We start from the raw sequence: 16816 nt of genomic DNA on the forward strand, positions 1-16816 counted from the left end.
TGCGGGAGTGTGGGCGGGGTCTTGATACCTTGACTCCACTTCACGCTCACTACTGCGCAGACTCGGGTTCCGTGCTCACTACTGAACAGAATCAGGTCCCAAATCAGCGCAAGATGTCAGCACCATATTGGGACATTGGGACTTAACTTTTTTTTTTTTTTTTTTTTTTACAATTGAAGAGAGTGAAGGTGCGTCGTCCATCTATGAACAGAACTGTAATCTCATCCTGCATACCCTCAAATAAACTGTTACATTTACCTCACCTGCTATACCAAGGGTGTCCAAACTTGGTCCTGGAGGGCCACTGTCCTGCAGAGTTTAGCTCCAACTTGCTTGCCTTAACACACCCGTTTTACACTAGAAACAAACACTGATGTACTATTTTATTTAATACTGTGAAGCTGCTTTGATACAATCTGCATTGTGAAAAGCGCTATATAAATAAAGTTGACTTGACTTGACACCCACACACAGTAAAACCTTGATTAGCTGGTTCAGGTGTGATTAATTGGGGTTGGAGCTAAACTCTTTAGGACTGTGGCCCTCCAGGCGCAGGATTGAACATCCCTGTGCTATACTTACCTGCCATGCTCGCCTACTTGCTATATAACGTCACGTATGTCAGTTTGACCTACTCTACTTACCAGTATTAAGTATTTTGTCACTATCATCTATGCTGTTGTTTTCTCGTCCTGTGCCGTCTGCCAATAAATACTGCTTTGTGTCCAACTTTACCATCGTGTCTGAGTTCTCCATAACACTACCAAGAGCAGCACAAATTAGTGTAGAGTCGCAAACAAGCAGAGCCGATGATAATCAGGTGTGGGTAATCTACTAACAACACAGGCGTAGGCTATTTAAAATGGCCCTTTGCCAGTAATTACAGTATTTAATTTAACTTTTTTTTTGTTAAATCAGGTGTTACACTTGATTCAGGAGAGAAGGAACATCTGCAAGCAGATCCATCTGCCAGCACAGAGTGGCAGCAGTCGGGTTCTTCATGCTATGAGACGTGGGTAAGAATCGTTTATAGGGCTGTGTATTGTCAGCTAAACTTATTACACATATCATAATAGAGACAATAGCTGGGATGATTATGACAAAAGTAATTTATTTTGGTCAATATTGTAATTACTTTAATTACTTAACACAATTATGAGTGGGTGATATGATCAAAACCTTAAATGAGTAATTTATGTCACAATAGTGATATATAAAAAGTATATTTTGATGGAAAAGCCATTAAAATTCACAATTCTCTATACCACAGCAAAATTCTAGGCTAACTAATGTAAGTAGAAAAAGTCTTCAAAAAGTTAATGAAGACAAGTAAACATACAATAAAAACAAAAAAGCAAATTACAAACAATAACAAATTATTTATTAGTTTCAGACCAACATTAAAAAGAGGGGTAACACTTTATTTTAGGGTCCAATTCTCACTATTATCCAGTTGCACATATTAATGTCTTATTCTGCATGATCATATTCTACATCCCTTAATCCGACCTAATACCTAAACTTAACAACTACCTTACTAACTAATAATAAGCAGTAATTAGGAGTTCATTGAAGTAAAAGTCATAGTTAATAATTAGTTAATAGTAGGGTTGAGTACCGAAACCCGGTTCCAATAGGGAACCGGTTCCGACGTAAACGGTAGTAACCAGACCGAATAAGAACGAAACTTTCGGTGCCTGATTTCGGTGCCTGACGTTTTTTACCGCCCCCTATAAAACATCTCGCGGCACGAATGATCCAATAATAAAACATCTCCAGTTAACCAGCAGAGCATTCATTTAGTTCGTTTGTTTAAATAAGAGACGATCTAGCGCTGAAATGTGTTTTTTAAATCAAGTGATCAAAGTGCTCGTTGCCGCTGCGATCAGTGGCGCGGATACAGTGTTTTCTCTCGTGGCTCGCGCACACCGCACTGTCTTCACTCGGACGCGCGCTTCAATACGTTGCGGAGATCGATCTATTTATGAGGCGCCGTCTATATGATTATGTGCGCGGAGAGTTTGTGTGTGCGTGCTCGCGTCTCATATGAGTATGTGCGCGGAGAGTTCCGCGCGTCTCGTGTGTGTAGAGTTTGCGTATGTGTGCGTGAGCATTGTGCATTTCATATGTATTAGTTTGAGCACTCAGCAGTATACATGTATGTGTGACTACCTAGTATATGTGTATGCAAGGGTTTCATATGTGCGTGAATGAAGTTTGATTTAAGCCCTATAGACGGCGCCTCATATCTATTCGTTCTGGTGAAATCTCAAAATATAATGGACACAAAGTGTCCCTGCTTGATATACAACCACTGATGAGCATAATCGGTTTAAAAAAAAATAATAATAAAATAAATAAAAAAACTACGAATGCGGATTAGAACCCAAAACCTCTGACACGCTTGACTAAAGTTCAAGTTCAGCTGCCAGTGTTCCTCTTCGGGTAAGTCTAGTATTTTAATGCCAACTGCAAATCTTGCATATCAAGTATGAAGTATATCAATATCAAGTATATTTATATGAGGCTATACTGTGTGTGTTAAATATTTCTGCTCAGTGTCAGATATTTCTCTGTTTTGTAAAAGTCATAATATGAGAAGACAAAATTTTTATCTTAACTCAAGTGTTTTGTGCTACATCAGTAGCCTTTTAAAGGGCACAATTTTTCATTTAATCAGAAATCAGAAAATCTTTTTCAGAAAATCACACACACACACACACACACACACACAGAGGTATTATTTTTTTGATAAAGTGTGTGCAGTTTAGTTTTCTTAAGTACCGTTTCAAGAACCGTTTAAGCACCGGAACCGTTTGAAAAATACCGAGTAGGTACTGGTATCGGATAAAACCCAACCAATACCCAACCCTAGTTAATAGTGAGAATTGGACCTTGAACTAAAGTATGACCAAAAGAGGAAATACAAACAAAGCAAAACAAGAGATAACATTAACTGAGAAAAAAAGAAAATGGAGTGGGCTAACAGTAATGAATGTGCACTTTCTGCATGGTAAAAAATGAGTGAATGCTGGAGATGAGATTCAAACAATAAAACATATTGACTAACATATTTTAAAAGCCTCTTCAAGATTGTTTATTTTTTTTCTAATTTAAAGAAAAAGAGGACATATCAAATCCATTATGTAGAGGTTAGAGGCCTCGGATCCTTCTACCTCAGCCATATAAATTGTTTGGCTAAGAGCATAATAAAAGCTATTACAATCAGATTGTAGTTTGTAAATTTATATGATTCTAGCCTGGTCCTACCAGACTCTCGTACATTTAATTTGTACAGAGAGTCTAGCCACTCTCCATTGACAAGCGTTAACTTCCTTGAAGGTGGGTACTCTGTTGAAGTTTAAAACTATTGGATCTGCCCTGAGCCACTCTGGATCTGCCATAACCAATCGCTAACGTTTGGTCGTGGCGTAACCTTACAACTCAAACTAGCGCACAACATCAACGTCATCGTTCTCAGCCACTCCCTCTGTTCGCTGATTGGACCGGCAAAAAATTGGCCAGAGAAAAGCCAAGAATATACCGCAAACCCAGACGACGTACTGAAAGAAAATGAAAATTGAACGGAAGTACGTAGGAGGGCGGAGCCAGGCTAATATGATTCAGGAGTAATTCTAAAAATTGCTTTCAGTGGACAAGGGGAGATCGATCTGCCTAAGAAACCAGAAAATGGTGGCCCAGAAAGTCCCAAGCTTTATACAGGATCAAAACAAATGAACATGGTAGGCTGGGGTAAATCTACACTGGTAACAAGCAGGATCCCTATGTTAAAAGTCTTTAGACAATTTTGGCTTAGTTCAATTAGGACTCAACAATAAGGTCTGCCTGATGGCCTGGGGCCGGCATGAAAGACAATCGGGACAGTTGACGGGATTAATAAATGTATACAGTATATATTAAAGTACCCCTATTATGCTTTTTCAAATATTACCTTTTATGTAGTGTGTAATTATAGCTGTTTGTGAATGTAAAATGTTTGCAATGTTTAAAGATCAAAGTGCATAACAAAAAATGCTATTGTCTCTTAAAAGAAAAAAACGATTCTGAACTGCTGAAACGAGTTGTCAGTTGTCAAAATTTGACAGTTAATGATACAGTTCCCACATGTGCACCTCAATAAATTAGAAATATACACCGGATTATTTATGAACAAACTTGTTAATGCTGTTGTAGAGGAATTACACAGTTACAACATATCATAATGAACAACAAACTGAGTAAAAACTTTGTTGAGGTTCGGGTTAATCAACTAGTCTTCCAATGTTTCATCATAGGACTCTGGCTCGAATTGATATGGTAAAATCAAGGCCATCGTTACACTGATCACACACACCTGATATCAATTCACACACATACTCAAGTCAAGTCATCTTCATTTATATAGCGCTTTTAACAATGTAAAATGTCTGCAATGTTTAAAGATCAAAGTGCGTAACAAAAAATGCTTTTGTCTCTCAAAAGAAAAAATCGATTCTGAACTACTGAAACGAGTTGTCAGTTGTCAAAATTTGACAGTTAATGATACAGTTCCCACATATGCACCTCAATAAATAAGAAATATACACCGGTTTATTTATGAAAAAACTTGTTAATGCTGTTGTAGAGGAATTACACAGTTACAACATATCATAATGAACGACAAACTGAGTAAAAACTTCCAATGTTTCATCATAGGACTCTGGCTCGAATTGATATGGTAAAATCAAGGCCATCGTTACACTGATCACACACACCTGACATCAATTCACACACATACTCAAGTCAAGTCAAGTCATCTTCATTTATATAGCGCTTTTAACAATGTAGATTGTTTCAAAGCAGCTTTACAGAGATAAACGTATAATTTAAGGTAACAGAGATTGTTTTGGCTTTATAGTGGTTCTTTAATAGAGTTATTTTCCAGCTAAAGTTAGTTTTGATTGATTCACTTCCGTCGCAACGATCATTTGTTATTAAATTAGGGGCTGCTAAGACGACACCATTCTCTCTACACAGACTTTAAACGCGAACCTGTGATAAACGCTACAAACGCTAATTCCCTACAAACCAAGCCTAAACAAAGTACTGGTCTTTCCTTATAAATTATAATACAGAATTTTATTTTATTTTGTCACTTCGGGGTAGGTACGCGAAACGAATTTTCCCGACAACGCTGTAGAGTGTAGAGTGGTATCTGTAGAGTGGTAAAGGGATCCTCCATAGGGAGAGAGTAGTTGGCACTTCAGCACTGCGTTGTCATCGGGTCCAGGTGAAGGTCCTTCGTCAGATCAGGATACGGCCTGGATCCGGCAGGCTGCGGGAAAACCTCGGGATAAACAAAGACACTAAAATTAGCGTAGATGCCATTCTTCTTATGATGTAACGAGTACATCAGGATTTATGGGAAGTGTTCCCGGTTCCAGCTGACCTAATCTATGCAGCCTAACATTGAATTATAGAAGTCTATAATGCATTATGTGAATGCTAGGTCACAAAGATGTGTCTTTAATCTAGCTTTGAACTGACAGAGTGTGTCTGCTTCCCGGACAATGTTAGGAAGACTGTTCCAAAGTTGTGGTGCTAAATAGGAAAAGGATCTACCGCCAGCAGTCGATTTTGATATTCGATGTATTATTAACTGGCCGAAATTTTGAGATCGCCATAGACGTGAAAGACTATAATGCGTTAAGAGCTCGCTCAAGTACTGCGGAGCTAAACCATTTAGTGCTTTGTAAGTAATCAGCAATATTTTAAAATTTATGCAATGTTTAATAGGCAGCCAATGCAGTGTTGACAGAACTGGGCTAATATGGTCATACTTCCTGGTTCTGGTAAGAACTCGAGCTGCTGCGTTTTGAACTAGCTGTAATTTGTTTATTAAGCATGCAGGGCAACCACCCAGTAGAGCATTACAATAATCTAGCCTTGAGGTCATGAACACATGAACTAACTGTTCTGCATTTGTCAATGAGTGCATATGGCGTAATTTAGATATATTTTTAAGATGGTAAAATGCGGTTTTACAGATACTAGACACGTGACTTTCAAATGAAAGATTGGTATCAAAGAGCACACCCAGGTTCCTAACCGACGATGAAGACTTAACAGAGCAGCCATCAAGTGTTAGACTGTATTCTAGATTATTACGTGAGGAAGTTTTTTTGTCCAATAATTAGAATCTCTATTAATTTCCTACTTCTAAATTCTGAAAAAACAGTCATCCAATTTTTTATATCAGATATGCATTCCGTTAATTTTGTGAATTGGTAAGTTTCGTTAGGTTTTGAAGAAATATACAGCTGAGTATCGTCAGCATAACAGTGAAAGCTAATTCCATGTTTCCTAATGATATCTCCTAATGGTAGCATGTACAGAGTGAACAGCAGCGGTCCTAGTACTGAGCCTTGTGGTACGCCATACTGAACTTGTGATCGATAAGACATCTCTTCATTTACTGCTACAAACTGATAACGGCCAGATAAGTATGATTTAAACCATGCTAGTGCAATTCCACTAATGCCAACATAGTTTTCTAGTCTATTTAAAAGAATGTTGTGGTCAATGGTGTCAAATGCAGCACTAAGATCAAGTAACACTAATAGAGAGATACAACCACGATCGGATGATTAGAGCAAATAATTTGTGACTCTAACGAGAGCTGTCTCGGTACTATGGTACAGTCTAAATCCTGACTGAAAATCCTTGCAGATATCATTTCTTTCAAGAAAGGAAAACAGTTGTGAGGATACTGCTTTTTCTAATATCTTTGACAGAAAAGGCAGATTCGAGATCGGCCTGTAATTGACTAATTCTGTAGGATCAAGTTGCGTTTTTTTAACAAGCGGTTTAATCATAGCCAGCTTAAAGGTTTTTGGTACGCATCCTAGAGACAAAGACGAATTAATGATATTAAGAAGAGGATCTATGACCTCTGGGAGCATCTCTTTCAGTAGCTTAGTCGGTTTGGGGTCTAACATACATGTTGTCGATTTAGATGAATTAACGAGTTTGCAAAATTCTTCCTCTCCTATAGCAATAAATGAATAACATTTTTCCTCAGGGAGACTAAAATGCACTCCCTGATGCGATACTGTAGTAGACGGTTGCATAGTTATAATTTTGTCCCTGATATTATCAATCTTATAAGTGAAGAAGTTCATAAAGTCATTACTGCTGTGTTGCTTGGAAACTTCTGGGCTTGAAGCTTTCTTTTTCATTAGTTTAGCCACTGTTTCAAATAAATACCTAGGATTATGTTTATTTTCTTCTAATATGGTTGAAAAATAAGCAGATCTAGCAGCTTTTAAAGCCTCTCTGTAAGTAATTGAGCTCTCCTTCCATGAAATCCGAAATACCTCTCGTTTTTTTTTCTTCCAGTTGCGCTCCATTTTTCTGCTCTCTTAAGGACCCGGATGTGCTCGTTGTACCACGGCGTTGGACTATTTTCTGTAATCTTCTTTAGGCGCAATGGAGCAACTGTGTCTAAAGTGCTAGAAAAGAGAGAGTTAAAAGTTTCAGTTGCAATATCAAGTTCTTCTAAGCTATCCGGGATGCTGAGATGATGAAACTGATTAGGAAGATTATTGATAAAGCAATCTTTAGTGGCAGAAGTGATAGGTCTAACATATTTATAACACGGAGTCGGCTTTGCAGCCTTGGCTAAATGTAATTTACATGAGACTAGATAATGATCTGAGATGTCATCGCTCTGCTGCAGAATTTCAACGGCATCAACATCTATTCCATGTGATAATATTAGATCTAGAGTATGATTACGACAATGAGTAGGTCCTGACACATGTTGTCTAACTCCAATTGAGTTTACAATGTCTTTAAATGCCAATCCCAATGCATCTTTTTCATTATCTATGTGTATATTAAAATCACCAACAATTAGTACTTTATCTGCAGTCAATATTAATTCTGATAGAAAGTCCGCAAATTCTTTGATAAAATCTTTATGGTACCCTGGTGGCCTGTATACAGTAGCCAGCACAAATCTCAAACGTGATTTATTGTTTGCACTATATATTTTTATATTAACCCCCTGAGGTCGGCAATCACGCCGGCGTGATCTGCTCGTTTTTTTTTTTATCAGTGCAAAATACTCTGTTGATTTTGATTTTACATACTTGTGTTGTACATCATTCAAAGCTGTTAAATGTCTTCTTTTATTTGTGTACACTCATAATAAAAACAAAATGTTGTGTTTTCCGTAAAACAAAGAAAATAAACATGATGCGCGTTCTGCCGTCTCTCTCAATGTGAAACTCATTCTGAAACGCGACAGAAAATGACCTGTTACTCAGCGAATGTTTGTCACACAGACTTAAAACGCATGTCTATACAACGCTTGGAATCTCTATTTTTAAAGTATGTAAATTATATAAAAAACAAATATTATATTTTTAAGTAATCCATACGAAAGCAGCGGCATGTACAGTTTCTCAAACGCGTCCTAATTAACTATAATGTGACCACACCCACGCGCGCACGAGCGATTGACATGCAAATGATTCATGCGGAGAAACGCAGACCTGTAAACGCCCTCATCACCTCAAAACAAAGAAGCAGAGACTTCGTAACTTACTCCTCTCTGCTTTCATCGAGTTTGGACGAATGTAAGCTGTGCTGTGCTGTGCTGTTTACCTTGAATTTACCTCGGATTTACCTCAGAAGAACGCGATTTGAAGATGAGACGATTTTTAAGGTAAGACATGTTAAACTGGTCGTGCCAGATTAAAATGTATGTTATGAAATGAGTTTGGAGTAAAAACATGAACTAAGCCTAATGTCATATATGTAGCCTACATGTAGGCCTATATATAGACAGAAACATGAAATGTGAACTGGTAGGCAACCTTTCAGTGCTTGTATACATGTTCGACACGAGGATGTTTTTATATTCTATAATAAAACACAGCATGGTAAAAGTAGGCTAATATATATATATATATATATATATATATATATATATATATATATATATATATATATATATATATATATACATATATATATATATATATATATATATATATATATATATATATATATATATATATATATATATATGTGTGTGTGTGTGTGTGTGTGTGTGTGTGTGTGTGTATTCTGTACATTTTAAAAAGCTATTTTAACCTGAAAAATCTAAAATGTATTCCCCAAATTGTGCAGCATAATTTCTCTTGATATCAGCATGTTCACAGCTGTTTTGTTGTTGTTGTTTTTAGAGGAACAAGATGCCACTGAATAAGTCCTGCTGACTTCAACATTCACATAAGTCTCCATACATGCTAAAGTGAAAAATCAAACACCATGGAAATGAAAGGTATGTACTATGTTTCAGGAATGGCACAAAGGTGTGTGACAGTTCAAGTCTCTGTCTTTAGTTCAGTGTGTTAAATAATGTGGGGGTTTTTTTGTCATTTGTGTATCTTTGGATTATGTTGTGTTGTAAATAAATTAAAAACAATCAAAAAGCCATTCTTTTTTAAATCTCCTCATTCTTTGTGCAAGGTTGCTCAGAATGATAGGGCCTGATAGCTCCTAATAGGGCCGTTAGGGGAGGTTCTTTGTCTTTCTCAGGTGAGAAAAGCTTACATGTTAATGAGCTCCCGCATAAAGCTTTTTCACACAAAACACGTCGTAAAATTTTTAAATCAATATATTGTCTTCTCTGAATGAGCAGTCAGGGTGATTTTCACATAGTTTTGAAGCAAATATTCTAGGCTACGTCATACAATTTTCAAAAGTCTTATGAAGAAATAATCAGTATGGGTTTCATGAGCTTATTTCAGTGACAATTGTTTTTTGTTTTTTCACAAACCACGCATAAATGTTATTATCTCAAAACTACAAACTTTTATATACTTGCTGCTGATATATTATTGTAGCAGAGTTTGTGCTGAATACAGTGTAATCAGACTTTAGCCATGAAAATGTCACAAGTAACAGAAATAAGCACAAATGTCAGAGCATGTCAGAACACCTCCAGTGCCCAGAAAACAGCTCAGACCCCAGAGGGTTAAGCACCAACACTTCAAAAGAAGTATATTTAAAACTTGATTTCTTAGTGGTTTTGAAAATATTACTATAAATTACATCAACACCTTCGCCTTTGCGTTTCAGACGAGGTTCATATTTACAACTGTAATCTTGTGGGGTTGACTCATTTAAAGTAATGTAATTGTTTGGTTTTAGCCAGGTTTCTGTCAAACACAGCACATCTAGGTATTTATCTTAAATACTCAGACACCCTATGTAAGACGCTCATATCTTCACACTCTTTGTGAAGTATACACTCATTCCCTGTTGTGACGTTACCAAGCTTTTTTGTATTTTTTGTGATCCGTGTTCTCCTGCTTTTTTGACTTTGGACTGGGTCTCTGAATCATTGTTCTTCGCCTTTACGGAGTTATATTGTATGTTAATTGCCTTATCTCTGCCTGTTATGGATTATGCCTTTTGGATTTTGGATTATTTGGCTTGTGGTACTTTTAAAAAGCTGCCTTATCTCCAACTACATCTGTCTTGTAGCCCATATCTTACTGGTAGTATCATAAATATTTTAAAGTTTACCACACTAACAAACAAACAGTCACACTAACAGTTGGCTCCCATGCCTTTTCTTTTGCATTTTCGTAATGCAAGAAATACTGCTGTAATACAGAACTTTCGCCTTGTTTTTTCAAATGTGATTTGTTTTCCTTGCTTTCCTTGTTTTACCCAGGGCAGGAAGTCATATGTTGACTATCAAGTCAAGTCAAGTCACATTTATTTATATAGCGCTATTTACAATACAGATTGTTTCAAAGCAGCTTTACAGAGATAACAGGAAAATAATGCAAAAAAATTTGTTTCTAGAAGAAAATAGCATCACAGTCCAGCTTATGTCCAGCAGCTTCGGTGATGTTTCATTTTACTTGAAGGACATAATTTACCTGACATAATAAAATGTTACATTTGATTATTCTTAGCCGCTCTGGAATACACTGTGCTGTCATCATCCAGCTCAGTTCAGTTCTTGTATAATAGTGTCAATGCAGGCAGATCAATATTATTGTTGAATATTAAATTAGATTTAATGTCCCTAACTAAGCAAGCCAAGCTAATGGCAACAAAGGTGGAAAAAGGCGACAGTGGCAAGGAACCAAAACTCCATCAAAAAACCTTGGGAGAACCCAGGCTCAGTCTGGGGGCCAGTTCTCCTCTGGCCAATGAACGAACAGTGTATGATCATGATTCAGACTGTGAAACATAGACTTTAATTATATGCATTTATGATGAAATTTACTATGTTTTGTGTTTATCCATGTTCATTTTGACCATGAACAATGCACTATCACTTTAATTCTGTGCGTGAAGCACAGCAAAAATAGACAATCGCTGCACTGATGCATCTCCACTGCTCCTGGAACTCATTGCCAGACTGCATCTGTGTGCTCTAGTCTAACCTGTTAATATGGGCACTGAAAAAAATATGTACTGCATACATACAGCAAATGGATCCTAAAACGGACACAAAAAATGAGACGCTGCATGACTCTGGCAAACTACCTCATTTCTGCTGAGTTCCTTCTTTGAAATCTGAGGATTGATGGTGTGGGTGCACCCTGATGAGGCCAGTTAATTGCTGTGATTTTTTTTTTTACTGGCTTCATGCAGTCGTAACACCTGGAGGGTGTTTTCTTTTGCGTCAGCTACTGATGCAGCATCTCATTCCTTACTCAGGAAACCAAAGTTACATACACAACTGAGTCTCAAATTTCTCTCTTGCCTAATAGAAGCACCCTGAGAAACACCGGTCACAGATCATTTAAACAACCTGCTTTTTGATTATTGAACTATAGGACATGATGTGAATGCAATAATACATGAAAAAAATAAATATTGATACAATAATCTAAAATATCAATATAAAAAAATATCACAATATATGATTGTACCGGCACAGCCCTATGCAGTTACGAACTGCCAATTAGAGGATATTTTGTTGCCACTGTATAAACTTGATCTTTTTAGAGAATATGTACTTAATTTAGCTTTAGTAAATTTGTATTGAAATCCAAGACTTTCTGGATGTGCTTTATAATTTCATTTCCTTCAACCTGGACATTTGTTTTCTTTCTCAGTTACACCCGAGAGGCATATCTTGAGCTTGTGGAGAACATTCGTAAAATAATACCAGGTAACTTGTCACTATGAAATATACCAATTGAATATACCAACTGATTCTTGAGTAGTGGGACAAAACTGCCTATAGAACTGATCAAATAGTTGTGTATGTACTAAAGAATTATTTTGTATTAATCTGTCAAACATGTACAGATGTATATCAATTCACATTTTAATTCAATTTACATTTATTTGTATAACGCTTTTCACAATACATATTGTTTCAAAGCAGCTTTACAGAAAATGTCTACATTACAATTTAAAGGTCCCATTGCATGAAAATTTCACTTTATGAGGTTTTTTATCCTTAATATGAGTTTCCCTAGCCTGCCTATGGTCCCCCAATGGCTAGACGTTTTGATGGGTGTAAACCAAGCCCTGGGTATTTTTGAGAAAATGAAAGCTCAGACGGGCGAATCTAGAAATCTTCCTCTTATGTCGTCATAAGGGGAAAGGTTACCTCCCCTTTCTCTTCTTTGCCCGCTAAAAGAATTTGGCCCGCCCATGAGAAAATGAGCTGCGCGAGCGAGCACGATATTGGTTTTTCCTCGAGAGACATCATGGCTTGGAAACGAGCGAAGCATGGCAGTTGCTCAGTGTTTGGATGTACAAATGAACACAAAAGTATTTTTTTAGTTCCTTCATCCGAACCTCTGAAGAACCAGTGGGTTATGTGAATTTCTGATGTGTAATTGTTCAAGTTCAGACAGATAATCTTTCTCTCAAAGTCATTCAATACTGTTTATGCATCAGTAAATCAAGCCAGTGATTAAACGATCAACTTCACGTCATTTCTCTTAGTAGGATGAAAATAATCTTACTTAAACTGTGATTAATATATATACAGAAAGTGATCAAAGAACAATCCCTTTCCAATCGCCCAAGCTGTCAATCACACAGCACGAGTTTATCTGGACACTTGCCAAAACTCGTTATGAAATCAGTGACGCTGTTACGCTGCACAACGAAGCTCTTACTGTACTTGCCTCATGTTTGCATTGGTGAAATCATTTAGCCTGGCTAACGTCAGACCTCTTTCTCATTGAGACGTGGTCTGGGAACCACATGTTCATTTTCTCGTATTTGAGGCGTGGTTTACAAATGCCCAGAGCCGTTTATTGGGCGCTACGAATGTCTATCAAATGCGCCTGCACGTAGCTCATAGCCAATCGTTTCAATTATACCAGATGACGTATGTAGAGCGACAGAAATTTGACGAGGAAGAAGACGAAATAAACTTGCGTTCTAAACTACTTAGAACACTATATAAGGCTGCATCGAAAGGTAACTTCGCGTCTGATGCCATGTTGGATCCATAGATATAAACAAACTGCTTCGGTGTGTCGCATAGACGTCGTCATCGTCTTGCTGCTCCCTCCCCGTTCTGTGATTGGTTCCCTTTTTGAGGGGAAAATCTGGTCCATGGTGTCCAGGCTGCCTAGCAGCGTGAATAAAATCGCGCTGCGCACAAGGCAGCATGGGGAAACCTTACACTGAAGTCTCACAGCAGACACGCCCCTTCAAACAGAGCATTCAAATCAGAGGCTAAAATCAGGCTAGGAAATATGCCTTTTATTTCTAAATTATAACAACTTTTGATCTAAAAAACATACTAACATTATAAGGGCACCCCAGGAAACATTCTAAAATAATAAAATAATCCATGCAATGGGACCTTTAAGTGATCTGTTATCAGAGGTGACTGTGTCCAAGTTATGTATTTCAGAAATGTACGTACATATAAAAATCACACAGTTAGCTAACAATGTATTAATTTAAGTCAGAAACAATGAGTAAAGTATACATGTTGTTAACATATGATATGGATATACTGTATAGAAAAAAATAGCATCGGTGCATGTTGATTCCGAGTCCTCGCAGGAGTTGCAGTCATCTGTTCAGATGTGTTGGAGCATCTGAATATCATATAAAATCATTTGTCGAATAATTATAAATAATGACAAATCTATTTTCAAATCAACATTTGTATAAATTGACACTATAGGATTATTTCAAACAGACTTAATTTATATGAAGTCTTTTTGAAATAATCCTATAGTGTCAATTTATACAAATGTTGATTTGAAAATAGATTTGTCATTATTAATAATTATTCGTAAGGTCACACAAGTATAGTTTATTTTGAGGTTAAAAAAACCAACACAAAATAAACGATACCTGTGTGACCTTTTTGAACTCATGGCATGTGAAATGTTAAAAGATGACCTTCAGGGTAAAGCTGATTATAAAGCTGACGTTTCTGTTAAGTGTGAAGCCTAATAAAAGAGGTAGACCCACTTTATATTAGGTGTTTTGGTAACACTTTATAATAAGTATGTTGTAATAAAGTGCTTACAAATCATTTGCAAACTATTAGTTAATACATGGTTAATATGTTGTAGTCTCTACATTGTTAATATATTAAAAGGCTATAAACAAATAGTGAGTTCTTCATTCACTGTCAGTGTAATTAACCAAATTATTATTGTTTAATTAGCTTATATGTAAAGAGTTAGATAATTATTGTTACGCTTTGTTAACAACTTATTAACTGTAAAATTAACTGTTCTCTTTAGATTAGGTCATGGATGTGCTTTAAACCAACCTTTATTAGACATTAATTGCATTAGTATTAAGTGTTCCTTTAAAAAATATATAAATAACAGTAGTCAACATTTGAAGTGGATCAAAAAAGTAAATCAAAGTTCCTAAGACAAGAACGTGTATTGTTCAAAATGCATGTATAACTTTGATGAAAGGTTTTGATCCACTTCAAATGTTGAACCAATGTGTTACATGTGAGCACTTTCACTCTCGAAACAAAATAGTAATTGTAGTTTTAAATTAAGTTTTTAAATTAAAATGTTATCAAATGTAGCAGTAAGAATTCTACTCTTAATTTGTTTGATTACATTTTTTGTGGTATACTGCTATTGTTATTTGTAGTTACACTGTTGTTACTTTTAAAGTAACTGAATGTAATTACACTGTTGACTGTTGCATCTAACCTTAAACTTAGACATAATGTCTATAGTCTACACCTACCTCTAATCATACATGTATCCTAAACTCAATAACAGCAAATAGCTATTGCAAATCTGACAATAGTTTTGCAGAACAAACACAATAAACTACATTATCAAATGCTTAATTTTATAATGTAAGTGCATAGTATTTAAAGACACCTAATATAAAGTGGGACCAAAGAGGTATATTTTAAAATGAACCATCAGGGCGTAATAGTAAATGCTATTTATAAATGCTATTTAGGATACATGTATATACTTTTTTTTTAGTTTAACTTCTAATAATCTATATAAAATATTGAGTTATGTTTTAGCAGGTGACAGATGAGAAATAGTGTCATAATTTTGATAAAAATACTAAAATACATGTCAAAGAATGATTTCAAATGTTTTGTCCCATGTATTGTCAAGTTTTGATGTGATGTAAATGGAAATGCTGTGGTTTATGATGTTCCTCTCTGTCCCTGATAAATGCTGTTTCAGGGGTCAGTCTAAGCAGTGATTTCATCACAGGCTTCTGTGGAGAGACTGAAGACGACCATCAGCAGACCCTATCTCTCCTCAGGGAGGTGGGCTATAACATGGGCTTTCTCTTCACCTACAGCATGAGGAAGGTCTGATCTACCTTTTGCTCTTCATATCAGATACCTGACAGATTCATGTATCTCTTGTATTCCTGTTCATAATAATATGGCAGTCATTAAACTTCAAAAAGTAAGCTAACCTGTTCGTTATAGTCAATTTGACAAAATCTAGAGAGAATAATGATCCAAACAGCATGCCTCTTTCTAAAAAATCATGTTTTCGATTGTAACTTAAAGGGATGGTTCGGAGTAATTTCAACCTAGGGTCCTTTGCACCATGACCTCGAGCCAAACACCCCCCAGAAGCTTTTTTTCCCTTGGTCGAACATTATTAAAGTTAGAGCTTATTCAGAGATATCAGCCGAATGACTTTGTGCAGGCGCTAATGGATCCTATGATGTATCTCGTAAATTACCCCACTAATAATGCCCGGAATGGTACCAAACTTCTACAGTAGTACAAATAGGTTCTGTACTCATAAAACGAGGCATTGGAAAGTTTATTTTCGGCTACAGTGCTCCTAGTAAAAACAGTTAGTCTGGAGCCCTGATAATATTGTTGAATATTAAGTGTCCCCAAATAAACAAAACAAAGGTGAATGAACAGTGTATGATTATGATTCAGGCAGCATTACAGGTCAGAAATCAGATTGGATCGGAACATTCAGAATATTTATCCATCTGGTTGAAGAGTCATCACATTGGTATGAAGAAGGGTTTGTTAAGGATCAGTGCCCACTGGCTGTCGTGTTGATGAGGCCTTCACAGAGGAGAGTCTTGTTGACACAATCTCTGCTGACACTTTAGGGATGCTTTGTGGTCTTGTCTAGGCGCAGATCCACCATCTGATCTGTATACGGCCCGGATCCGGCTGACTACATCATGCCGTGGTCGTGTCTAGGCACAGGCTGACTACAGTAAACCTCAGGATAAACAGAGAGACCAATATTAGCGTAGATGACAGAACCAGGCTAATACGGTCATACTTCCTAATTCTAGTAAGAACTCTAGCTGCTGCATTTTGGAACTA

General features: G+C 36.6%; 1 protein-coding gene across 16 annotated transcripts in view; it reads left to right on the forward strand.

Moving 5' to 3' along the window:
- Nucleotides 1-16816, forward strand: part of cdk5rap1 (CDK5 regulatory subunit associated protein 1) — an 81125-nt gene that overhangs the window by 35728 nt on the left and 28581 nt on the right. For 11 of the 16 annotated variants that reach the window (XR_013819686.1, XM_079857480.1, XM_079857475.1 and 8 more), the window contains 3 exons: nt 919-1016; nt 12135-12190; nt 15687-15817. Coding sequence is in view for 14 of the 16 variants with exons in the window: in XM_079857480.1 (XP_079713606.1) it covers nt 919-1016; nt 12135-12190; nt 15687-15817 (285 nt within the window). In the remaining 2 variants the exon portion in view is untranslated. The remainder of the gene's footprint in view (nt 1-918; nt 1017-12134; nt 12191-15686; nt 15818-16816) is intronic. The other 5 variants (XR_013819687.1, XM_079857487.1, XM_079857488.1 and 2 more) reach the window with 1 other exon arrangement.

Source organism: Squalius cephalus (genome assembly GCF_949319135.1).
Source record: "Squalius cephalus genome assembly, chromosome: 22".
Lineage (NCBI taxonomy): Eukaryota > Metazoa > Chordata > Actinopteri > Cypriniformes > Leuciscidae > Squalius > Squalius cephalus.